Raw genomic sequence first — 23,507 nt, 5'->3', positions numbered from 1 at the left:
AAGTCACCGAAGGGTGTGGTATTCCCAGCAGGTGCCCAGCCACCAGAGCGCGATGACCAGTGCCATCTCCACCAAGACTTAGTGTCCCGGCACTGGGTGCCAGAAGGCATCGCTACTGCTGGGTAGTCTTGAGATGTCCCTAGGCGAGATGCTAGGGCGCCCCCATCTGGCCCAAATCCTGGCTAAGCACGTGGTGACAGGAGGCCGAGAAAGGGGCCTTGGCCCAGAGGTGGCGCCCTCGGGCCAGTGAGGTGAGAGGGAACCCCGGGGCCTTCGTTTCACAGAAGCGGCCAGGACTGGGCCCATATGGGAGCTAGGGACGCTGCCATCTCCCGAAACCGGGCTCTCCTTCCCCACCACCCCTTCCTCTGCTTCACTGTCCTGGCCCAGCGCACCCATTTGCCAAGGCCTCGGCGAACCTGAGGGAGAAGCATGGGCCTTGCGCCTAAGGTGAGCGGCCTGGCTCACACTGTCTCGCTCCCATCGGCGCCATGTCCTCTGGAGACATCGAGAGTACAGGAGGTGGAAAGCTACACCGCCCACACCCAACGCCATTTTGGAGACTCACGCCCCTTCTCTCTCAACTTCGAACAATGTAGTAAGCTGGAAGAAGACAAGATGGCGCCGAGCAGGAGGAGCGGAGAAAGGAAGGATAAATCTTACTGCGTAAACAAAGGCTCGAAAAATGAAACTGCGCAGGCGTACAGCTTTGGCACGCTTTAAAAATTCGAGCAGCAGGGAGGGAGCGTCCAAAAACGTGGTTTCCAGGCGAGACCTATTTTACGTTAACGAAGGTGGGATGGCGTAAGGAAGAGCTGGGGCGGGAGGCGGGGCGCGGTCCTGCTTAGTGGCGGGAAGGCGGGAGGCGGAGCACTCGGAGCGCGCGTGCGCACCGTCAGTCAATGGCGGTTTGAGGGATTGGCGGAAGTTAGCATTGCAATATGGCGGCCGAGGTAGATGGGCTACTTAAACCGGTGCTGGTGCCGCTTCTTTTACCTGAGAAATGCTACGACCAAATTTTCGTCCAGTGGGACTTGCTTCATGGTAAGTTTTATTTGGCATCGGGTCAAGTTTTGCGCCAGCGCTCTCCGGCCGTAAAGGGGCCATGAGTGCGGACTAAGTGACGGCGCTGACTATTGCCACAGCATTCCGGGCGGAAGTCGTGTCCGAAAGGGGCGGAAGTGTCTCGGGCTCCGTAGAGTGAGGTCTCCATATTTGGGCGAGAGGGAAAGTCGCCAGGTTGGGAGTACTTTGCTTTAGCGACCGAAGAAAGACGGAAAGACTCAAAGTTTACAAAACACAGTTTAAGATCTGATTAGATCGTTCCAACATCTAATAGGTCTGTACACCTTCAGGAGCAATGCTACAAATGATTCAAAGCCTCTTATGAATCAAGGCCTTCTGTGGCACCCCCAAGGCTCCTGCCATCCTAATGGCTTTGCTCCCAGCCTCCACGTTTGCTCACGGTGTAATTTTGGACTTAATTTGTCTGGCTTCCTTTTTCTATCTACTAGGCAACGCCACAGCCAAAACCCGCCTCTGACATCAGACCTTTAGGGAAGCCTTTACAGTCCACCCCCTTCAGTTTTTTGGTACCCCTCTGTTCTCCCGGGACAGTGTTTTTTTTTTAGCTGCGTCCATGACCCATGATAGTCAGACTACCACTGGGGCAAACACTTTGGGGGTGGACTTCCAGGCTAGAGAAGATGTTAGTAGCTAGAACATAAAAGCGGGCCGTGGAAGTTCCTGAGTAGGGGCCAGGGACAGTGTTCGAGAATGAGCGATATAAAGGAAACCTATCCTTGGAGAGAAAAGACGTGTGGATTGCCTACTTGCTCACAGGCGGGGAATAAAGGATCAGAGGACTCTTGGGCCTTGTTCAGCTCTACACAAGGAAGCAGTGGAGAGCCTTGGAAGTCAGATGAAGGAATTTAGGTGTGATGGGCAGGGAATGGAAGAGTGGGTCAGAGGAAAGAAAAGGTAAAAGCTGTTTTGCAGAGTCACCTTGTCTGAACGTGATATGATTTGGAGTAGGAAGAACTAGGCCTTTTTCACCTGCCTTCAGACCACCCAAGATTTCCTTTTGTGGGTATGTCAAGATCTTAAAGCACTTAAAGCCTTTAGGCCTGCAAGTCCTGGCCTGGGTTCCAGAGGTCTCATCTCTGCTTAATTTCTCTTCTTAGTTCCCTGCCTCAAGATTCTTCTCAGCAAAGGCCTGGGGCTGGGCATTGTGGCTGGCTCACTTCTGGGTATGTTTCTTATCATCTTCAAGTCCTGCTGCTGGGAGGTGGGTAGAGTGCTGAGATAACATAAACTGAATGGGTCCCTTAACTAGAAGTGGGGTTAACATGCCTCCAGGTCTGCTCTGTGGCTGTCCTGCTGTGCACCCAAGGGATGTCAGCTCCTCAGCCCTGCCCTTCTCATCGTCTTTTCCCAGTAAAACTACCCCAAGTGTTTAAAATACTGGGAGCCAAGAGTGCCGAAGGATTGAGTCTTCAGTCGGTAATGCTAGAGCTAGTGGCGTTGACTGGGACCATGGTCTACAGCATCACCAATAACTTTCCCTTCAGGTAAGGGGCCCTGCCCTTTATCTCCAAGGGTAAATGCTCAAAACTCTAGTGGGGGTTAGAGGGAGGGAGGTAAAAGGGCAGGAAGACTTAAACCTCTCTGGAACTCTAGTCATCATCTATGGTGATGATGAGAGGAGGTGAGCAACCCAAGAACACCCAGTTTCCAATCCTGAATCAACTGCATGGGGGCTGCCGGGAGGCAGGAGGTAAGGGATCAGTAGGGCTGTGGCGGATAGGGAATAATCAGAGAATTGTGTCCCCAAGATGGACGGGCTCTGGAGGCTTTCCCTGCCTCTTCCAGGCCCATCTTTCTTCCTTCCAACTCTTGACTCTGCAGCTCTTGGGGTGAAGCCCTGTTCCTGATTCTCCAGACAATCACCATTGCCTTCTTGGTCCTGCACTACAGAGGACAGACTGTGAAAGGTGCTGAGGATTGACCCATGAGCTGGCTGCCAGCTCTCAGGAACCTTGCTGGGAAGGCAGGCTTGGGGAAGCCAGGGGACTCAGAAGTTGACACGAACTCCTTATTTCCGTCTCCCAGGTGTTGCTTTCTTAGCGTGCTACGCCTTGGTCCTTCTGGTGCTGCTTTCACCACTGACGCCCCAGGCTGTAGTCACCCTGCTCCAGGCCTCCAACATGCCTTCGGTGGTGGTGGGAAGGGTGGGTGCTGGGAACAAGGGAGAGGATGTTGGGAAGCGGGGTGGGTAAAGAGTAGAGGAGAAACCCAAAGTTTGCAGGGGGTGGGACTGAGAGAAATGACATGGGAACATGGAATGAGTTCAGATGACAGAACAAAGGGTGTCTCAACTCTTCCCTTAGCTGCTCCAGGCAGTCACCAACTACCGCAATGGGCACACGGGCCAGCTCTCAGCCATCACAGTGTTTCTGCTCTTTGGAGGGTCCCTGGCCCGAATCTTCACCTCCATTCAGGTGAGTGCACCTCCTCCCCTCTAGAGGGCACCATAACTTCACCTTACCTCTCCCTGCCCGAGGACTTCAGGCTGCCTCTTTTGGAACCCTTTCTCACTATGCTTAAGTGACCCTAGCTGTGTCTCTCACCCAGGAAACTGGAGACCCCCTCCTGGCTGGAACCTTTGTAGTCTCTTCTCTCTGCAACGGCCTCATCGCTGCCCAGGTCCTCTTTTACTGGAATGCCAAGGCTCCCCACAAGAAGAAAAAGCAGTAGAGTTGAATGGGCTCCCTGAGTACATTCCATGTTTGCATTCATCCACCCAACCATGGGGTCCTTCCCGTCTGGATCAGTTTGCTGCTGTCTTTTAACCATTCCCGGTCTTCTGCAATTGCAACTTTGGCCCAGATCCTTAGGATGGGGTAGAAATTTTCAGGCTGACATTTGAACATTGTGTGCTGTCCTGTGTATATGCTCTGGAGACATTTAAACATTTGGCTGAAATTCTTCCTTTAGCAGAAGTTTCTAGCTAGTTAATATATTCTGGGCAAAAGTCTTACCCTGTCTTCCCCATTTCCCCACTTTCCTTCTGACCCTGAAGGACAGAGCCTGGACAGTGGAAGGGACCAGGTGCTTATGGTTTCCTTCCTCCCCCAGCCTGGCTCCTGGACCCCAGTGCTTGGGGGTGGGGGGGTGGTAGAGGGAAGGGGACAGAAGAATGACTCAGGCAGGGCCCCAGGGTGGGGTGAGGAGGTTCCTGCTCTGGCAGGTCCAGGCGGAAGGGAGTGGAGACTGCTGGTTCCTGCTGCAGTAAAGGGGAACAGAGATGGAACAATAAAAGACTCAGAGACATGGTTTAATTGTACAAAACTGTATTCAGCCTACAAAAAAAAAAAAAAAATCTGTGGGTGTTGTTCCCCCTAGCTTTCTGGGGTTTGAGGAGTACTGCTCATCTCTGAACGGTGGTCCAACACAGTTCTAAAGAATTTGCAGCCTGGGAGTGGGGGTGGTGGTGGTCTGGGTAGAAACATAGAAAAGGAGACTGGAAACCTTTCTGGGTGGTCCACGTCTGTGAGGGTTAGAGGTGGGTTAGGGGCAAGGGGGTCCCTGAGAGGGGTGGGTTGTACAGAGGGGGAGAGCCTGGGGGTAGGTAGGGGCTGTAAGCAGGGAGTAGCTCCCCCTGGAGCCTTGGGTTACTCTGAGGGAGAGAGCACGGCGAGGGGCCCTCCGGTTTACAGTGGGAAGAGCTGCAAAGAGAAACACTATGGTTAGAAGGCATTTGCTCCCTGGATTGGAGGTGCCAAGTAGGGTCCCTGACTCGTACGTGGGGGTAGTTCTGACCAATTCTGCACAGACAGGTGGAATTAATCAGCCACCCATCCATCCCTGGCTATCCGGACCCCCCCGAGTACCAATGGTAGGGAAGGGAACCCCAGGATGGCTTAGAGCTGCACCACCACAACCATGTCCGGGCACGCTCAAGTGCGAGCTTGCGTGCTGCGCGCCTGTTTTTCTCTTTTGGGGCGGCAGGCCAGGAAGAGGTAGAGTTGGGCTTGGCCTGTCCTTGCCCCGGGGCTGGGAGAGGAAGCCGGGTCACACGAGGGCCAGAGCGGGGGCCGGGGCGGGGGGAAGGATGGGAAACTCAAGTAACTAGAACAGAGTCACATCCAGGTTGCTGCTCTTGCGGTGTCACCACCAACAGACTCTGATGGAAGAAAGACCCTGGCTCCCCTGAAGTCTCCCACCCTTCATCGGGCACCCTCCAAATTCCTCCGTGAAGTGTCCCCTACTTGGGTGGGCTCAGGACCCCTGCCAGCCAGGCTCTCTGGTATCTGCCCCCACCCAGACTCTAGGACAGGGGCACAAGTTTCTGTCATCCTGTTCTCGGGTACTCACCCATAACTGCCAGGAAGGTAGGCTGTCGAGTAGTTGGGGGGCTGGTACCCAAAGCCTCTGCTTCCCTGGTTGGCTGCATATCCAGGCCCCCAGACTGGCCCGCCGCCAGCCACGCCGCCGCTTCCCTGGCTGAAGTGGGGCGACCCGGCGCCCGCGCTCTTGGTCTTGCGCCGGGGCCTGTACTTGTAGTCGGGGTAGTCGCGCAGGTGTCGGGCCCGGAGCCGCTTAGCCTCCTCCACAAAGGGCCGCTTCTCATCCTCGCCCAGCAGCTTCCATTGCGCGCCCAGGCGCTTGGAGATCTCCGAGTTGTGCATCTTCGGGTTCTGCTGCGCCATCTGGCGGCGCTGGGCGGAGCTCCACACCATGAACGCGTTCATGGGCCGTTTGACCTTCTCCAAGGGAAGCCCCCTGGAGACAACTGGGCTCCCGGCGCCCTCCCGCTCCTGGGGGCCCGAGGACGAGGAGGTAGGGGCCGTCGGAGTGGGAGGCTCCAGGTTCCAGGCCTGGTCGTGTGAGGAACCCGGTACCGCCATGGGGGTGCCGAAGGGAAGCCTTCAGAGGACGTTTCTACACGCCCTCTCCTCCGAAGTGAAACGTTGATCCCCAAACCCGGTATCCTAAGTGTCTTTCTAACCCGGAGTCGTTACAGAGAAACTCGTGTCCTTTATAAACCGTCCCAAGTTCAGAGTCCTTATAATGGAGCCCGTACTTTCAACCAATCCGGCACTTCTGGGGAGTCCGGCGCAAAAACCGCTGCCTGGTACCCGCTCCTGTACAGGTTGTGCTCTTTCCTTGTGGCTGCGAGGTTCCCGGCGACCCAGTCTGGCGCCCCCTGCCCGCTGCCCGCTGCCCGCCAAGGGCCCGGCTTCGGTGAAGGCGGTAAACCTCTGCGATCGGGGTCCCGCAGCTGCCAGGCAGCGTAGCCCAGGTGCCACAGCCCTCTCTCACCAGGTCTCAGCGTCTGTGGCTGGTGGGTGGGCCAGGCTGGGGAACAGCTTTTAACGACTGACTCCTCCCCACTCCCTCCCAGCCGACCGCGCCTCCTTAAGGGCGCCAACATCCCCCTCCCTCAGGCCAACCCAGGTGTCCCGTTCTTCCCAGCCCCCAACTCTCCCCCCAGGGGACCACACCCCCTCTCCACCCAAGACCCAGAAGTCAAGCCTTCCAGCCCCAATAGCCTGAACATCTACCCCTCCCTTCTTAAGCACAGCGATTTAAAGTCAATATCTTTGCACAATGGGATCAAGTAGAGGGGGATCAAGAGCCCTCAGGGTCAGAGTTGTGCTGGGAAGAAGGTGGGAACATCCAACCCACTAACCCAAACCTTTTTCTGGTGCCTACAACTCCTCAAGCCCCTGACCAGCCCGGGGGCAGAAAAGTCAGGCAGTCAGGAGGCAGGCAGGCAGGCCATTTTTGTTTCCTGAGTCATCCCAGCAGGTGCTTGGGTGGCGATACAACCCCTTGCCAGGTGAGAAAATTTAAACCCTCACCACTGTAGCCCCTAAACCTAGGTTTCTCCACATGTTTTATCTCTAAACCTCAGAGCTGGGAGGCAGGGCACAAGGAAGCCCAGGAAGAACCAAGGCTGAGATCAGTGATATGGATGCTGCAGAGGAAGCCTGGATCCAGAGCAGAGTACCAGCAGGAATGAGGGCTTGACACCTAGGTTCCAGGGGCTGTCTTGAGGGAACCCTGCTCCCCACACTCCCCAAGGCCCAGCCCAAGCCCCAGGCCTCGGGTAATCAGATTAAGCAGCCTGCCTTGGCTCTCAGCTCTTAGCAGGAACAGCTCCAGCTCTGAGCAGCCCTACCTAGCCTGCTGTGACTCAGGGTATAGGAGTGGCCTAGCTCCCTCTACCAGCAAACCTGGGGGAGGGGAGAAGCAGCAAGGCACCAGCTGCTTTTCTCTAGACCAGGAGGGTACCTGGGCCTGGGGAATTCAGGAATGTCAGAAATTCCTAGACGTAGACCATCTCTGGAATGCTAGAGAAGCCAGCTGTGGTGATACAGGAAACAAGGGCCAGGGCAGGTCACTCCTATAGAAACAGATGGACCAAACTGGGCACAAGGAAGGTACAGGAACCGGAGAGCCATTTGGATTTTTTTTATTCTCTTTTTAAATACTGTACAGTGAAAAATAAATACGCCTTCTCATCCACCAGACAAGGTTGGTCCCCCCCTCCCCTGGGGGACCTTGTCACCCCCCTTCATACACACCCCTGGTTCTACTCCAAAACCTTCCCCATGCCTCCCACCCACTTATACCCTTACTATCCCCGTCTTCCACAGTGATGAGGCCCCAGAAATGGGGAGTACAGGATGGGAGGAGGGATAGCAGGGGAGCCCCCCTGAACTGTCAAATCTGGGTGGGTCAAGGAGCACCCCGCACCAACAGGCGGAGAATGGGGGTGTTCAGAGAGAGATTGGGGCATTAGAGGATAAAGGCACATCCAGTCTGATGGGGAAGGAGAGAGGCTCCCCTCACCCTGGGGGTAGGGTGGACAAGAGGGAGGGGGTAGGACCCTGTTACACACCCCTCCACTAGCTCCTGGAGGCTGGGGGGGACCCAAGCTGCTGTGCCACCCCCCTCCCCCCTAGATAAGAGCAGCTCCAGCGCAGGTCAGTCGGGCCTGTGAGGGCCATTGGTGTTGGGCAGCAAGCGAGATGGAGAAGGGAGGGATGCGGGCTGGAGGGTTTATGAAACCCCATTCACCAAACTACCCAACTCCAGGGGGGCGGAGAGCTCCCCATTCTCTGAGGGGCCCTTAGGAAGCTTGCTGACAGAGTCACCCTGAAGGGAGAGTGGGAAAGAAAATGGAGAGGAATGAAAGGAGGTCAGTAGAAATTCAGGTAATGCCATTCCCTACCACCTAAGAGCTCCAGGCATCTGGTGGGACCCAGGGGTTGGTTGCCAGTAGTCACTTTTACTGGGATCCCGAAAATATGAACCAAATGGCCCTTTCTCTTCTATACAAACTTTTCACTATTCTACATGCAGCCTAAACTCCAGCTGCATGCCTTCCCTGCAATTTCACAAGCGATTTCTTAGCGAGTTTTCATGTGCCCCCTACTCCAGAACAACACAAAAGGTAGTGGGAGTAAACTATGTCTTCCTTGCCTACCTTCTGCCCTGAAAGAGAATCCTCTGAAGGTTTAGTGCGTTCCAGGGGTGGCCGCTGGCGGCTCTGAGACTTTGCTCGGGAGATATAGTCAGCCACAGTCACTGGAGAAGACAGAGGATCAAGTTTCAGAAGGAACCCAGGTATCCAGCCCCTAGACCCTCACTGAACCCCTACCGCTAGTTTCCACAGGATAGGAGGCATCCTGTTCTCTGAGGCAGTCTGCTGGAATCCAGTATTAGCTCACCTGGCTGACGGTCTCCACTGATAGAGCCATCAGTCCGGTTACCACGGTTACGGCGGCGGCGGCTCCGGTTACGACGCTGGGGTCTTGACTCATCTTCTGTGGGGCAGGGGAAAATGGAACTGTGCATCAATCGCCCACCCCCTCAATTCTTTCCCAGCTGTAGCCTTTCACACCCTCACACACCCCTTACCCAGGCCATTCTCTGTCATGCCGGGCCCGTCGGATTCCAAGCCTCCGTCCATGACAGTCCTATCCTCGTCTGTGCGGCGGCGGCGCGAGCGGCGGCGTCTGGCGCTTGCTGGGGGGGGTTCCCCCGGCTCTGAATCAACTGGGGGCTCTGGTTCGGATGTGTCCAGTAGGCTGTAGGGATTACTGTCTGGGTCCTTCAGCACTGGTTGGAGGAAGAAGGAGTTGGGAGTCAGGTGTCCACCATCTTTCTTTTTGGCCCACATTCATGAGCCCAGCTGTCTGCTTCTACCTGAGCTAATCGATGAAGAGTTGTATCTTGAGGTGGGCCGGGGGGCAGGTGGGGGTCCCCTACCCCGGCCTCCTATAGGACGCCTCCGGCTTTCTTCCCCCCGGGTTGGGGGATCCCGGTCGCCAGGCCCAGCTCGGGTGGGCTCCTCCCTCTTCTCTGACTCCGTCTCAGAAGCTGTGGATAGGTCTGAGTTGGGGCCTGAAGAACATAGTGGTGTTCAAACAGGGTCCCTCACCCTATCCCAGGATCCATCCCCACCCCCAAGCTGGAAAATTCTCCCTCACTCCTTAGTCCCTTAGCCAATCACTTCATCTTCTCAATCACCCTTTCCTCAAGCTTCCACCCAGGCCTCTGACTCCCACAGCCCACCACTGCTCACCCCCTACTCCCATAGCTGTCTCACCATAGGCAGGACCGCCTGTCCTCCGGCCCCGGCCCCGGCCCCCATAGCTGCCCCCATAGGTTCGTGTGGTATGAAGGGAAGAGGAGGAGCTCTCATCAGTGGTATATCCAGCCTTGTCACTGCTGCCGCTGCCCCGCCCACTTCCAGGAGGCCGAAAGCCCAGCCCAATCTGCCGAAGCTGCTCATCAATCTGCAGCCTCTCCAAGCGGAGCTGCTCCACCTCCTGGTTGGGTAGAAGATGGAGAAAAACAAGGAAGGAGAAGTGTAAGATCAGTAGTCTCTCTTCACACTTCTCTGCCCCCTCAACTGTCCCTAGGGACCTGAACTCTCAGGAACACAACAAGGCTTAAAACAGGGGAAATAATGGGTTCCAACTCCACAGCCCCAATTTTCCACCTAACAGTTTCTGTTCTACTCAGAGACACAAACTGGAAACCACCACTTTTAACTCCATCCAGCATGCTCCTCAGACCCCTGTACACGTGGGTTTTTCCTCTCCCAGGCTCCTGGCTCGGGTACCTGCAGGTAGGAGAGGTGATATTCCAGCAGAGCCTGAGCATTGCTGATGTTTTCTCGGGTGCCAACAAATATGAAAGGAACCATGCCCTGGAGAGCAAAGGACACAGGGATTAGAAACAGACTCAAATCAAGTATTAAGTCCAGCTTGTCTTCTAGAGAAGCCTACACAAAAAGGATCTTTCTGGGCTCTCCATCTACTAGGAAAAACCGAAGTTCCCATGTCCCATCCCCTAGAAATCCCAGCCCTCAAGAGAATGGCTTGGAGAACAATCACATCTACTCTGGAAACCAATCTCTAGGTGTAATTGCCCCATACCTCTTCCCTGGGGTTCTTCTTGTCATTATCACCTTCAACTCGAACCCTCACCACACCAGATTTATCCACAATCTCCTGGATCACTTTCCCGTTCTTTCCAATCACTTTGCCTGAATAGGTAAAGGAGGAGTTAGGCTTTTTTTTTTTTTAAAGGAAAGAAAAAAGAGCAAAAACAGACAAGTTTTCCAGCTTGTATGAAAGAATTCTGTTTAATGAATCTCCTGCTTCTAGGCTTCTAGTGTGTTTTCACAGGACAAAATACCACAATCCCTAGAAATTAGTTCTCCCATTTTTGTCACTCCAACTACAGACTGTTTGGTCTGTCCTCGTGAAAAGAAGTTCACCGGGAGGTGCGAAACCAGAATCATTTTAGAGCATCTCACATCTGGCCCCCAACATGTTCTCTTATATACATACACAACCCTAACTCACCAACCAGGTTCCTGGGCACTTGCACGGAGTCCTCAGAAAACTCAAGATAGCTCCGGGCCTGTCGGCATGCTTCAGGAGTCTAAGAGAAGAATGGGGAGTTATTAATAAAACAGAGGACCTGGATCTCAAACAGTGATCTTCCTGCCACTCTCTGTCTTTGGGAAAATGTGCTGCTGCCAAAGTCTGGGAGGGAGGAAGCAACTATACTCCAGTTAAAGAAAAGAAAAAGGTATGCACATTATTAAAAAAAAGGGGGGAGTGAAGTGAACACGACAGGCTTCCTTTCTATTTCACACACTCTTCTTTCTATCCCCGAAGGGACTTAGATGACAGGTATCTTTTGCTGACCTCCCCATAGATTCGGAAAGTGCAGGTCTCTTCACCCAATTCAATGGCAGTCACCCCAGGTACTTTTCGGGCCTGCTGGATGTTGGCACCATGAGTCCCAATTGCTAGTCCCATCAGGTCCTCTCGCACTGTGAACTCCTCTTGGAAAGCTGCCGCCAGCTGCTTACTTGTCTGAAAGAAAAAAAGACACTGACCTATAGGAATCATGGTGAAATTTCAGACATCTGTCCCGGGAATCTGACGCTTTGCATAACTTCAATAAGAAAAGACTGTGAAAGAAAGCCAGAACTATCTGGAAGTCCACTGACCACCAGGACCTGTGTGGAGAATTTAGGAATGCTTCATTCCATTTCTACCTCCTCAGTACCAATGGCTTGGTGGGCAGGGGAGGTAATGATGGCAGGGTTTGGGCTAGGAGCCATCAAAGTTCTGGATTTAGCTCTAACACTATCTGGTTGTATAATCCCAAACAAAACATACTCTTTGTGCCTCTGTTGTTATCCACTAAATGATTACACCTGACCTCTGTTCCATTATCCACTAAATGATTACATTTGACCTGCGCCATTCCCAGACTAACAAGAGGATTAAATAAGACTGGTGTTTAGAAAGGACTTTTCACATGGTAAATGCAAGTGTAAAGAATATTTACCTTATCCAAACCAATACAAACTCCCAAAATAAAACCCAACAAGTTGAGGAGAAAGCAAGAGGTTAAGAAAAGCATAAAAAGAGGCTATGACACACCATGCTACCACTTCATTTCTCAACCAGTCCTCAGAGGGAGGCCTGAGTACAAGGGCAGGCAAAGGGAAAGGCTCTGGCAGCACCCTGAGGAGCATCCCTGGAGAAGTACAGAGTACCATGGGCCAGAATTTGCACAGGCTCCCATAAAGATCACTTGAGTAAAAGGAAATGGAGGTTCAAATAACACATACACATGTGCACCTCATTTAGGACAGTATAATTCCTAAGGGAATCTGATCATAAGATGTCAGAATTCAAAAAGACCTTGTATAAACACTCTCCTTCAACTACCTCATTGTCACAGATAAGGAAGAGAAAACTCACTGGAATCAAATTATTTGCCAAAGGTCAATTATTTGACAAAGCAAGCCAGGATTGATTCCAAGACCAAGGATCTTTTCCAGTGTACAAATGGCTCTCACAAAGTGGTTTCGTTCTCAGAGGTAATTTGGGGGCACCCAGTGGAGGTAAGACCCACACCCTCTTCCACTTTTAGACAGACTTGTTCTGATTCATCTGTCTTATGCATTGTGCTTTCAAGTAAAATTTCACTTGGTCACAGGGTCCCGTAGCTTAAAAAAAAAAAAATAGCTTCACACTAAAAACATGATGGAGCTCTGCCATCCGGAGGAGTCTGAGATGAAATAGCAGACCAAGGTTTAATGGCCCAGAAAGACCTTAACCTCTGTTCTATAAACATAACAGTATGAGTGGAGGATGAGGTGGGAGGAAGACAGCAATACCATTCAGCAGTAAAAAGTGGAGCCCAAACTTACCTCGAGGTGCTTGGTAGCTTCTTCATTGCGCGACATGAGCAGCAATTTGGTGCGCAGGCTTCGAAAATGCATATCACCCAGCAGGGATGCTCGCTTCACAGGGGCTTCCGTGGTTGACTGGAAAGAAACCAACAAAAAAGTCACTAAAAACTGCCTATGTTTTAGAGGAGAGTTAGGAACTGGGAATCAGGACACCTGAGTCTCTGGAAAAGGGCAGGAGTTTAAGAAACAAAGTTGAGGAAGAGAAAATCATTGTTGGTCTCACAAGGGCCTACTATCTGGGTGCCTGTGGGAACTGATTTTACATGGCAAGCACAAGTGAGATTCATACTGTTCCTGAGAGTCCAAATATGCAAGAAGGGTCCTTGACCCAAACTGCAATATGATGGTCAGGTTGAAAAAAAATTAAGGTCATACATGAGAAAGACTAAGGAATGGTAGGGCTAACCTGGGTCCACAGGAGTCAGGAGCAATAAAGTCCTCTCTGACAAATAAATATAAGCACACTTTAGCTCTTCCCTTCTTGCAAAAGAGTTAAAAGGGGAGAAGGGCTTAGGTGAAGTTCAGGCAAAATAAACTCACCAGGATGAAGAGCTCACTATTTGTGATGTTGAGAAAGATGCAGTTTGCTCCCAACGCTTTCTTGAACTCTTTATGGACGTTTTCATTGGAGCAGCTGCAGAGAAAAGAGAACAGTGCTCAGTGGGCAGAGTGTAGAGTATAGCTGAACATTCAGGGGAGAGAAGGGGACTGCAGTTAAAGAACAGAGATGAGGAAACAGAACTGGGAGCAGAGAGGACTCTAGAGGGCCAAGGGAACACAAAACACACTGGGAGCAGGGCCTGGGACAAACGTGTGCAGAGATGAGGACCATAAAGGGGGTCCCCCACATCCAACATCCCAAACACTCACGCCTCTCTCAGATCCTCAGGCACAGCCATGGTAACCTTGAAGAAGCTGCCTTTGGTTGCAAGGGGATTGGGATTAACTGGCCGAAGCCGTTCCAGGGTGACAATCTCATTGTAAGTGGCATCGCAGGCAGCATATTCAATAACATAGAACTGGCAGAAGGAAAGAAAGAAGAAGGTGTGGATAACATGAGCTTCTATCTCCCAGCTTTCTCTGACAAAAATGTTTCAGCAGTTCCCCCAAAGACCTTGACAATCAGTCACTCACATCTCCCTTCATCATCCGCACCCGGGCCAGCCACCAGCCACAAGGCTCTTGCTCATTGGCTCGAGAATAAACCTGAAGAGAAGTTGAAAATAAAAGAGATCTTGAGGCCCATCTAAAACCATCAAGAATAGAATGAGCATTAAGACACTTGGGAGGCATCCTAGACCAAGATGAAGGAAATTAGACGAAGGAGCTGCTAGTTAAAATCAGAGGACACTGGAGTTCAGATGCTGTTATCGTAAATGGAAGAAAAGTGGATCCCCTGAAACTGGGAAGCTCCCTAAAGGCTTGATTGATCACAATGGTGATGGACAGAAAACTGCTGCACTTCACTGCTCCACAGACTGCCTAGCTGGATGGAGGAAGGAGAGTGAAACAAGCAGTAAGGAGCCTATGATACCTGTATCAGGGTAAGGGAGATGCAGAATCCTGGGAAAAGTGATGTTTAGAAAAGGTGGACTTCAGGCCCTTACCTCCACTTCATCCCCTTCTGTGATCTCCTTGTTATAGTCAGCTGGAGGTGGTAGCCGGACATCCCCAAAAGGAATCTGTCTCTCACTCTGCCAGCTGCAAGGGAAACAGTGATATGATAGCTATTCAGGCTAGTGTGGTTGCCTGTTTCTTCAGAAAAAGGTAACTTCCTCCACTGGACATTTTCCACCTTCCCTGGTGATTAGAAGCTAAATTCCAGGCTCTGCTCCATACCAGTGTCTTCCATCTCTTGCTAGAACCTAAATACTGAGTCAAATGCCCCTACCAGCACCATTTCCTCTCCTAGGATCCATACAAGTCGCCCACCCAAACCCCTGGCTCTCGCCCACCTATTACATGCCTCATGGGACTCAGTCGCCCCTTCTCCACTCTCCTTCTAGGACCTAGTATGCTGGATTCTCTATTCCCAAGGTCTTACTTGTTTTCAAAGAAGATGGTGACAGAGTCTTCATGGACATCCTTCACAAAGCCCTAGAATGGATTTTAGAACCAAGTGAAAAGACAAAAAAAAAAAAAGACAATTAACCACCACCTCAGCCATTAGAGGAACAGACACCTTTGCAGCATCTTATACTAGAGGTTGGGCTTCTCCGGTGGATCAGTGGTAGAGAATCCGCCTGCCAAGCAGGAGATGTGGGTTCGATCCCTGGGTGGGGAAGATCCCCACGAGGAGGAAATGGCAACCCACTCCAATATTCTTGCTTGGAAAATGCCATGGACAGAGCCTGGGGGGCTACATACACTCCATGGGGTTGCAAACAGTTGGACCCGACTCAGCAACTAAACAACAAAACTAGGGTTTCTTTTTCTGGCCGCACCACACGGCTGGTGAAACAGTTCCCCGATCAAGGATTGAACCCAAGGCCATGGCAGTGAAAGCCCAAATCCTAAACACTAAGCCACAAGGAAATCCGCCCCCCTCTTTTTTTTCTTTTGTAAAACTAGTTTTAGATGGGAACACAAGCAATCTAAAAACCGGGCTAGGGAAAGCTGCACTGGGGAAAGAACACAAACGGTGAGGTAGCAAGAAAAGAAATAATACTGGCATGGACAGAGATGTTACAAAATCCAGAAATAAGATGAGACAGAAATTAAGTAGAAGGGAAAAACATCACCTGTATCAGAACAGCCTGGAAACTAGTGGTCTCCTATAGCTCCCACAGGGGCCTCCCTATCTGTCTGCCTCCTGCTGTACTGAGCAGCTTGCCAGAGTTCAATTAAAATACCAACAACATTCAGCAAAGCTAAGAATATCCCATGAGACAGTGTGAGGCTGTCCTGGAACACCTAGAGGACATCAGGATCTGCCAAGAAAGGGTCTAGCTCCTAACACAGCAAGAGACCTGAGCAAACTTGCTGCTTTGATGCCTGGGCCATACAAAAATAATCAGAACACTGGAGAAGTTCAAAATCCAAAAACAACCTACAGAAAGAAAAATTAGGATTTAAAAGACATGAGGGAATTCCCTGGTGGTCCAGTGGTTAGGACTTTCACAGCTGTGGACCAGGGTTCAATCCCTGGTAGGGAACTACAATCCTACAAGTCATGTGGTACAGCCAAATAAATAAAGATGTAAGATTTTTTAATGCTAGACTATGACACTACCTTTTCTATTTTTCAAATACTCAAAATTAGGGATTGCTAATTTTGATAAAGTCCAATTTATCAATTTGCTCTTTTGGTTTCATATCTAAGAAATCTTCACCTAATCCAAGACCACAGAAGTTTTCTCCTATGTCCTTGTCTAGAAGTTCTATGGTTTTTATTTTACATTTAGGTCTATGATGCATTTTGAGTTAAATTTTTTAATATGGTGCCAGATATGATTAAAGTTCATTTTTAACCTATGGATATGCAGTTCTTTAAATACCATTTGTTGAAAGACTATTTTTTCCAGTAACTGCCTTTTCATGTCTGTCAAAAATCAGAAAATTCAAACTAATGTATAATGACAGAAAGCACGTTAATGGAAGACTTTTGGGAATGACAGAAATTGTGGTGATGGTTCATTTTATATATATGTCAAAACTTTGTATGCTTTAAATTTGTATGCTTCATTGTATGTCAATTATGCCTCATTAAAGCTTTAAAAAAAATTAGGGGTTTCAAAAAGCATATATATATAAGAACTATTCCTAAGGTTTGCAGATAGGAACAAAACATGGGCTTAGGAGAGAAAACACCAAAAATGCACACCTGTGTCACTCCCACCTCAGGGAGAACTGTTCAATCATAAACACTTAATTCACTGTTCCTTCCTTAAATCTAAACCTAAAATTTCCCTCTTTATATGAGCCATCTTCCTCTTCTTTTGAGAAAGGATCTCATTATGGAGTCTTACTACTGCCCAGGACTCCTGGTCCTGCCTAGCCTTACATACCCATGCTTTAGATTTCTCTGCCATTCCCTTCCTCGGAAACATTTTTCCCACTCTTCATTCAGCTCCATCAATGCTCACTCTTCCTCTTCTCCACTCACAACTGACGCACTTTTACTTTTCACTGTTTGCCCAAGTTCCTCTTCTCTTTTGGGTTCTTCCCTTTAACTCCTCTCCCACCCCCCCACCCACCCCCACTTCTTTTTTCCTTAGCTCTTTTAAGTGTCCTCATCCCCTCCTCCCACAATGACTATTATATCTCTTCCCTCTCTTTTCTTCCTTTATAAGGGTCTGTCTGGATTTCTCTAAAAATTTCATCCAGCCTCTGCAGCTGACTTTATCCAAAATGTCTATCTCTAAGCTTTAGAAACAGTTAATAAAGAGAAAGTTAGCTATTTTCAAAACATTTCTAGGATGAGATAAAACACTGTGGAAAAGATAGAAGAGAGTCACTTGCCTGCCTTTTTTGTGAAGAGATTCCCGACTCCTAGATATAATCATTCACAAAAAATGCACTTTTCCCTCACATTACTCAGCAGTTCAACAAAACATCACTCATTCTTATATTTCTAAGGTCTTTTTTTGGTCAAAGATTCTCCAAAACAAGCTTTCTCCTCAATTCATATTCCAATTCACTCTCTGCTCCTTAATTCCACTCATATTATCCCAGTTTTTTCCTTCATAGATACCAGTGGTAGAAAGTGAGTTCCTCGTTCTGCTCAGTCCATGCTCACTGAGAAGATAAGCAAGGGAGGGCAAGAGCAGTTGAGTGAATCTCTAGAAGGCTACCTAGATCCAAAGGATGACTCAATTCAATAGTCATGGCAAATGGGCTTTGGCTTATAGGTGGATGCTGTATCCTTAACAAAGGAGTAGGTATTGGGATATCCAGGTAAGGTCTGGAAAGTTGGATGGCCGTGCCCTGGAAGATGAACAGGTATTTCACTTGGGAGAGTACACCTTAAGGAATAATGTACATTAAGTTCTGACAGAAAAGGAAGAGTTGATGGGATAGCTACAAGATAACTTCTGATATTTTCAGTTCTAGCCTGTAAGAAGAAAAACAACAGGACCCAATTCTGAGAGGGATGAAAGGAACCTCCCCAGATTTATAGTTCTAGAAGCAATGTAAACACTCCTTGAACCACACCGAAGTCTGCTGAGTCATGAATATTAAATCAGCAGCAAGGTCAGATTCGGTAAGTATATGGCACTGAAAGTTGAAGAAAGATTACTGAATTTAAGGATGTTTTTGTTATTCAAATGAGACAAGGAGCAGAAAGTGCTAAAGTGGCCAAAATACAAACTCCATATTACCTGGCTTTTAGCTGAACTCCAAACTCTATTCTCCGATTCAAAGCATCCTATCTTTAACTCACTGAATCAAGTCTATCACTGCCATATAGCCCACAGGAGAAAAGGGAAAGATTCAGAGACAGACTTTCTACTGGATACTTATACGTGGAAAGGGAAACATGCCCCTTCCCAGCAGTCTCACACAGTTAATTCGAACTGGATACTGATCTTTCCCATGCTTCCTGGAACAAAAGCAAACATTATATCTTGATCTCAGACTCAATTTAAGACGCACTTTCTTGGGGCTGGGAAGGACCCTGATGAAGGACAGGATACTGTGGGAAATGAGGTTAAAATCTTATGAGAAAGGGTATTTCAACAAAGGTAATGCAAGCTTGAGGGGAAAGGATATAAGAGACAAATGTACTCTATCAGAATCAGAAAGGAACCAAGAGACTTTGCCAAAGAAAACAAATGCTATGGAGGCACGCTAGAGAAAAAAGTCCCATGAGTTAGGAAAGTATGTAGAAAAAGAATGAAAGAAGGGGTAAGTTGGGAGCTTCCTTCTTCCATGTTAGCTGGGTCATGGGAATAGGTAGTTTTGGGGGATTATGCAGAAATACTAGGATAAAAAGCCACAGACTTAAATTGAGAAATTAAGACAGATGTGGGTACCCATAGGCACTGAAGAATATAAAGAAATCTGGTTGAGGGGAAGTCAGGCAGGAATGAATAGGCATTTAGAGTGGGTCAAAAATGACTACACTGAACTTATCAATTAAAGCTGGGGCAGAAACCTACTCCAAGGGCTAATATGAGACCCTTTCCAGTTATAGCAAGATATGACTTCACATGGAAGGAGTTGGAAAAAGTCATTTCCCAGGTACGAAGGTGGAGAGGTCCACTATGGGAGGAAAAGGCTTGAGGGGAAGTGGAGGAAAGGGGGCTCTTATCCTCACAAATAATGGATGAGAAGGTAACTGTTCCTGCTCCTCAGGGCAAAATGAGAGAACAAGACAGGAAGCAGGAAAGTCTCTGAGACAATCCCAGGCATAAAGTACAAAGCGGTTCAAAATAACAATATAACAACAGTGGCATAAAGAAAAATTCCTGAGAGGCAAGACGGGTCTCCCTCTAGCTTAATATAAATGAAGGGGGAAAAAAGTGTCCTAAAAAATAGATTCAGGGGACTTCCCTGGCAGTCCAGTGGGTAAGACACTGCATTCCCAATGCAGGGGGCATGGGTTTGATCCCTGGTTGAGGAACTAAGATCCTGAATGCTGCACAGCCAAATAAATAAATATTAAAAATGTAAAGACAGTCCTCTTCTCCTTAAAAAAAAAAGAATAAATAGACTATTGGGTTTCTGAATTGGGCAAGTTGACCAAAAGTCTTCTAGAAGTGGAAATCCTTAAGAAAAAGATAAAACAGAAGGAATCCTCATGATATCTCATTTTAGACGGAGAGTAGGAGTATGAAGCTTACACTCCTCAAAATGAAGAAACTATATGAATGATCTAAATGTATGAGGTCAAAGTGAGATGACAAATACAAAACCATCCTCCAGTAGAAGAGCAGACCAACTAGTCTTGGAAATAAAGGGGTGGGGTGAGAGAGACTTGTGAAAAGATGCCACCTTACGGCTAGGAGGCAACTAGACTGATACAGCCCAGAGTTCCTGAGGTCAAAGATACTAAATGTCATAAACAGCTTCTGACCGTTTCTCCTTGGGGTGGGAACAGAAATATAAGATGAAAGTGGAGTGAGTCTTCCAGAGCCAGTAGGCAGAGGCCTCTCCGAGGAAGATGAAAGGATCTAATATGGGACGGCCTTCCCAAGGGGGTAATAGGGGAGAATAAAGAGAATTCTCCATGTGCTTGGACTGTGGGGAAGAGGTGATTAAGATCCAAGGTATGCCTTCTATTAGGAGAGAGGAAAAGTCAACGAGACGCTGGGGTAAATGGGGTCTCTCCTGGGGGCTGCGGGGGCGCTGATCCAAGCACAATAATGCCCTGATGTCCATTACCAGAGATGCGGGTAAAAGCAGGTGTAACAGAGGGGCCAAAAATAAGAAGGGGTTAACTTCCAGAGGTCTCTCCCAAGGAGGGCCGCGGGTGGGATCGTGGGTCCAAGGTTCTAAGGGTCAGGGCTAGCTCAGAACCTCGATCCCACCCCACTCTTCCCCGTTCTGGCTGGAGGGAGAGGGGTGAAGACCGCGTCCCTGGCCGGCGCGCCGCCTCACCTTGTAGAAGGCCCCGTTGGAGCCGCGCACCTCGACGGGCAGTCCAGGCTCCACATCCCCCCCCGAAGCCAGGCCGCCCATGGCGCCGCCACCGCCTCCGACTCCCCCGGCGGCGGCTGCAGCAGCGCTCTGAGTACGGGCCGGGCCAGGTCCCCGGCGTCTCCCCGGAGGAGGAGCTGGAGGGGGAGCCGCGGGGGGCGGGAGCCGGGCCGGCCCCACGGCGGCCCTGCCACAGCCAACGAGCAGGGGGCCGGGGCCGGGCCGCTCCCCGTCCGCCGCCGCCGCCTTGGTCTCCGCCACCGTGAGGAAAACGGCCGCCGCCGCCGCTGCCTTCGTCACCTCAGCTTCCGCCCGCCGCCGCCCCCGCTGCAGCCTCAGTCCCGGGACCCACTGCTGCCGCTGCCTCTACACGGCCTCCTCCTCCCTCTGCCGCCGCCGCCACCTACTGCGCAGACGCACCGGGCACCCGCCCGCCGCGCGCGGGCCCCGAGGGCCACGGCGCACGCGTCAAGGCTGGCGACCCAGCTCTCGCTGGCCAGCGCATCAGGGCTTCCACACTCCTCTTCCCTCTCTCACGCCCCCTCCTGGTCGCTGATTTACGCTTGCGCAGAACCAAACTGATTCTCTTTCTTCGCCACCCAACCATTCCACCGCCCCGTCTCTTCCTTTCCCCGCCCCACAACACAGAGAGCTAACCAATCATGGGGAGGGAGGGGCAGAGCTCACTCAATCGGATTGGGCTTCTGATGCTCCTTGGTCAGACTACAGCCACTTCACCGCTGTGCGCTCCACCAGGCTTGGAGAAGTTAGGGACGGGCATGCGCCTGAATGATTGCTTGGTCACTTTCTCCACCTTTGTCTTTTTTGGTGCGCACGCTCCGGGGGAAAAAAAAAGGAGGAGTCGAAAAGCAAAAATGGGCCTAGCGCGCGTGCGCTGGGCCTTACAGTCCACATGCCGATATGGACTCTTGAGTGTTTCTGTTTCTAAGCGTTAAGATTTAAATTAAGAGTCACTTTCTTGCCTTGAGAAGATTCTGATGCTGCATATGATGAAAGGTTAAAGAAAGATTTCAAGACACTACCGAAAGGCAAATGCAATTTGGCACAAGATTGATATCTAAATGCTGAGAGATTTCAAAATGGGAAAAATTGTTACTGAGAAAGGATAGTTGAGGGGAAATTTAGGGATTCATAAACTAAGTAAGAAATTTAAGTAGAAGTGAATAAAATAGCCAAGAAATTAGGATCATGTGTGTGCAGCTAATCATTTAGCAAATATTTATTTAGCCCTCACTGTGTTCCAATTGGAGAAGGCAATGGCACCCCACTCCAGTACTCTTGCCTGGCAAATCCCATGGACGGAGGAGCCTGGTAGGCTGCAGTCCATGGGGTCGGTAATAGTCGGACACGACTGAGCGACTTCACTTTCACTTTTCACTTTCATGCATTGGAGAAGGAAATGGCACCCCACTCCAGTGTTCTTGCCTGGAGAATCCCAGGGATGGAGGAACTTGGTGGGCTGCAGTCCATGGAGTAGCTGGGAGTCGGACACGACTGAGCGACTTCACTTTCACTTTTCACTTTCATGCATTGGAGAAGGAAATGGCAACCCACTCCAGTGTTCTTGCCTGGAGAATCCCAGGGACGAGGGAGCCTGGTGGGAGGCCGTCTATGGGGTCATACGGAGTCGGACACGACTGAAGCGACTTGGCAGCAGCAGCAGAAGCAGTGTTCCAATTACCCAAAACAAGAATTTTATAATATATTGGAAACAGTGCAGACAATCACATTTAAGTAAATAAAGTGATTAGAGTTCATCTGAAGATGTGTTAAAGATGAGGACTAGGATAGAGGGAATCCCAAAGACACAAACAATGGTCAGTTGCCCTTCAGCATGATAGGGAAAGACCACTGCAGGGGAGGTGATGCAAATTGAGATTAGAGGGATAAGCAGGCATTTGCTAGAGGAAAAATGCAGTAAAAATATTTTTAAGAGAACAAGGAATAAACAGTGCAGAGGAGCAGAAACAAAACAAAACAAAACATGTCCTTTGGGGAACCACAACTAGTTCAAATAGCATTTGGCTTGAAGTAGGGAAGCTAAACTGTGAAGCACTTATAAATCAGGTTAAGGAGAATAGCCTTCACTTTATCAATACTACAGAGTCACTGAACAATTTTAAGCAGTAGTGTAAATGCAGTGGCTCAGCAGTAAAGGGTCTGCCTGCAATGCAGGAGCCCCAGAAGACACCGGTTCAATCCCTGGATCGGGAAGATCCCCTGGAGATGGGAATGGCAGCCCACTCCAGTATTCTTGCCTGGCAAATCCCATGGACAGAGGAGCCTGGCGGGCTACAGTCCATGGGGTCACAGAGAGTCAGACACAACTGATCATAAAGCACACGTCATACATGTCCATCCCCAACTCCCTAACTATCCCTTCCCCACATACTTCCCCCCTGCAACCATAAGTTCGTTCTCTGAGTCTCTCTTTTGTAACTTCATTTGTATCATTTCTTTTTAGATTCCACATATAAGGGATGTCATGCAATATTTCTCCTCTGTCTGACTTACTTCACTCAGTATGACAACTAAAAATAATTTCTTTAGCCTTCCATTATGCTCACACTAGGTTAGGTCTTCTACCTCATGCTGCTAAAGCATCGTATACTCTTTTACGGTACTCATCGTAGTTGCACTTTTCATCATTTCTCCAATGTTTGTCTTCTGCCGTCACACTATAAGTAAACCCTGTGAGATCAGAGACTGGGTTCCACGAGTCTGTTTGTCCCCAGTATTGTATACCCAGTACTTAGCACAGTTCCTGGCATAGCAAGTAATAACCAAAGGAACCAGTGTCCTGTAGGTCAATGGATGTAGCCCAAGACAGGTCTGGGCTAGAGAGGTAAATGTGAGAATTATCATCATATTGGTGGTTTAGTCGTTGTGTCCGACTCTTGCGATCCCATGGACTGTAGCCCACCAGGCTCCTCTGTCCCTGGGATTCTCCAGGCAAGAATACTGAGTGGGTTGCCATTTCCTTCTTCAGGGGATCTTTCTCACCCAGGAATTGAACCTGGGTCTCCTGCATTGCAGGCAGATTCTTTATCAACTGAGCTATGAGGGAATTCCATCAGCACATTAGACATAGTGAAAGCTATAA

At 49.8% G+C, this 23,507-nt stretch overlaps 3 protein-coding genes across 7 annotated transcripts; 1 reads left to right on the top strand and 2 right to left on the bottom strand.

Annotated features, from left to right (window-relative positions):
* Window positions 1–309: 309 nt before the first annotated feature.
* On the top strand, window positions 310–4,335 carry MPDU1 (mannose-P-dolichol utilization defect 1). Of its 3 annotated transcripts, none has more exons than XM_044939341.2 (7): window positions 310–794; window positions 2,184–2,249; window positions 2,438–2,570; window positions 2,908–2,993; window positions 3,112–3,230; window positions 3,390–3,500; window positions 3,634–4,335. In XM_044939341.2, exons 1-7 carry the CDS (start codon window positions 686–688, stop codon window positions 3,754–3,756), a joined length of 747 nt encoding a protein of 248 aa, XP_044795276.2. In that variant the 5' UTR covers window positions 310–685; the 3' UTR covers window positions 3,757–4,335. The 3 variants fall into 3 exon arrangements, with proteins under 3 accessions (XP_044795276.2, XP_006062924.3, XP_045020796.1); XM_006062862.4 differs by lacking the exon at window positions 310–794 and adding an exon at window positions 889–1,044; XM_045164861.1 differs by lacking the exon at window positions 310–794 and adding an exon at window positions 889–1,044 and having other exon boundaries at window positions 2,359–2,570.
* Window positions 4,336–5,912, bottom strand: SOX15 (SRY-box transcription factor 15). The gene is made up of 2 exons (XM_006062861.4): window positions 5,377–5,912; window positions 4,336–4,727 (listed from the first exon to the last, which is right to left on the bottom strand). The coding sequence occupies exons 1-2, from the start codon at window positions 5,907–5,909 to the stop codon at window positions 4,559–4,561; spliced, it is 702 nt and encodes a 233-aa protein (XP_006062923.4). The 5' UTR covers window positions 5,910–5,912; the 3' UTR covers window positions 4,336–4,558.
* Window positions 5,913–5,968: 56 nt separating this feature from the next.
* On the bottom strand, window positions 5,969–20,906 carry FXR2 (FMR1 autosomal homolog 2). Of its 3 annotated transcripts, none has more exons than XM_025280663.3 (17): window positions 20,345–20,906; window positions 14,847–14,899; window positions 14,410–14,503; window positions 13,937–14,008; window positions 13,673–13,821; window positions 13,343–13,436; window positions 12,761–12,877; window positions 11,238–11,408; window positions 10,890–10,968; window positions 10,458–10,567; window positions 10,142–10,228; window positions 9,623–9,845; window positions 9,220–9,417; window positions 8,932–9,132; window positions 8,742–8,837; window positions 8,498–8,598; window positions 5,969–7,411 (listed from the first exon to the last, which is right to left on the bottom strand). In XM_025280663.3, the coding sequence occupies exons 1-17, from the start codon at window positions 20,423–20,425 to the stop codon at window positions 7,406–7,408; spliced, it is 1,932 nt and encodes a 643-aa protein (XP_025136448.1). In that variant the 5' UTR covers window positions 20,426–20,906; the 3' UTR covers window positions 5,969–7,405. The 3 variants fall into 3 exon arrangements, with proteins under 3 accessions (XP_025136448.1, XP_006062922.2, XP_006062921.1); XM_006062860.4 differs by lacking the exon at window positions 5,969–7,411 and adding an exon at window positions 7,465–8,166 and having other exon boundaries at window positions 9,220–9,393; window positions 20,345–20,905; XM_006062859.4 differs by lacking the exon at window positions 5,969–7,411 and adding an exon at window positions 7,465–8,166 and having other exon boundaries at window positions 20,345–20,903.
* Window positions 20,907–23,507: the final 2,601 nt, after the last annotated feature.

The sequence above is a fragment of the Bubalus bubalis genome, chromosome 3 (assembly GCF_019923935.1).
Source record: "Bubalus bubalis isolate 160015118507 breed Murrah chromosome 3, NDDB_SH_1, whole genome shotgun sequence".
NCBI classification, from domain to species: domain Eukaryota; kingdom Metazoa; phylum Chordata; class Mammalia; order Artiodactyla; family Bovidae; genus Bubalus; species Bubalus bubalis.
This window is presented reverse-complemented; position numbering and strand designations above follow the sequence as displayed.

What these genes read in the sequence shown, in the direction of transcription:
- MPDU1 (XM_045164861.1), top strand. Translation starts at nt 958, where the DNA reads ATGGGCTACTTAAACCGGTGCTGGTGCCGCTTCTTTTACCTGAGAAAT. An exon ending in TGTGGCTGGCTCACTTCTGG is followed by an intron (nt 2,250 to 2,358) that starts GTATGTTTCTTA and finishes ACATGCCTCCAG; the next exon opens with GTCTGCTCTGTGGCTGTCCT. An exon ending in ACCAATAACTTTCCCTTCAG is followed by an intron (nt 2,571 to 2,907) that starts GTAAGGGGCCCT and finishes TTGACTCTGCAG; the next exon opens with CTCTTGGGGTGAAGCCCTGT.
- SOX15 (XM_006062861.4), bottom strand. Translation starts at nt 5,909, where the DNA reads ATGGCGGTACCGGGTTCCTCACACGACCAGGCCTGGAACCTGGAGCCT. An exon ending in TACCTTCCTGGCAGTTATGG is followed by an intron (nt 4,728 to 5,376) that starts GTGAGTACCCGA and finishes TTCTCTTTGCAG; the next exon opens with CTCTTCCCACTGTAAACCGG.
- FXR2 (XM_006062859.4), bottom strand. Translation starts at nt 20,425, where the DNA reads ATGGGCGGCCTGGCTTCGGGGGGGGATGTGGAGCCTGGACTGCCCGTC. An exon ending in CTTTCCGAATCTATGGGGAG is followed by an intron (nt 10,969 to 11,237) that starts GTCAGCAAAAGA and finishes TTCTTCTCTTAG; the next exon opens with ACTCCTGAAGCATGCCGACA. An exon ending in CTCTTCATCGATTAGCTCAG is followed by an intron (nt 9,133 to 9,219) that starts GTAGAAGCAGAC and finishes TCCTCCAACCAG; the next exon opens with TGCTGAAGGACCCAGACAGT.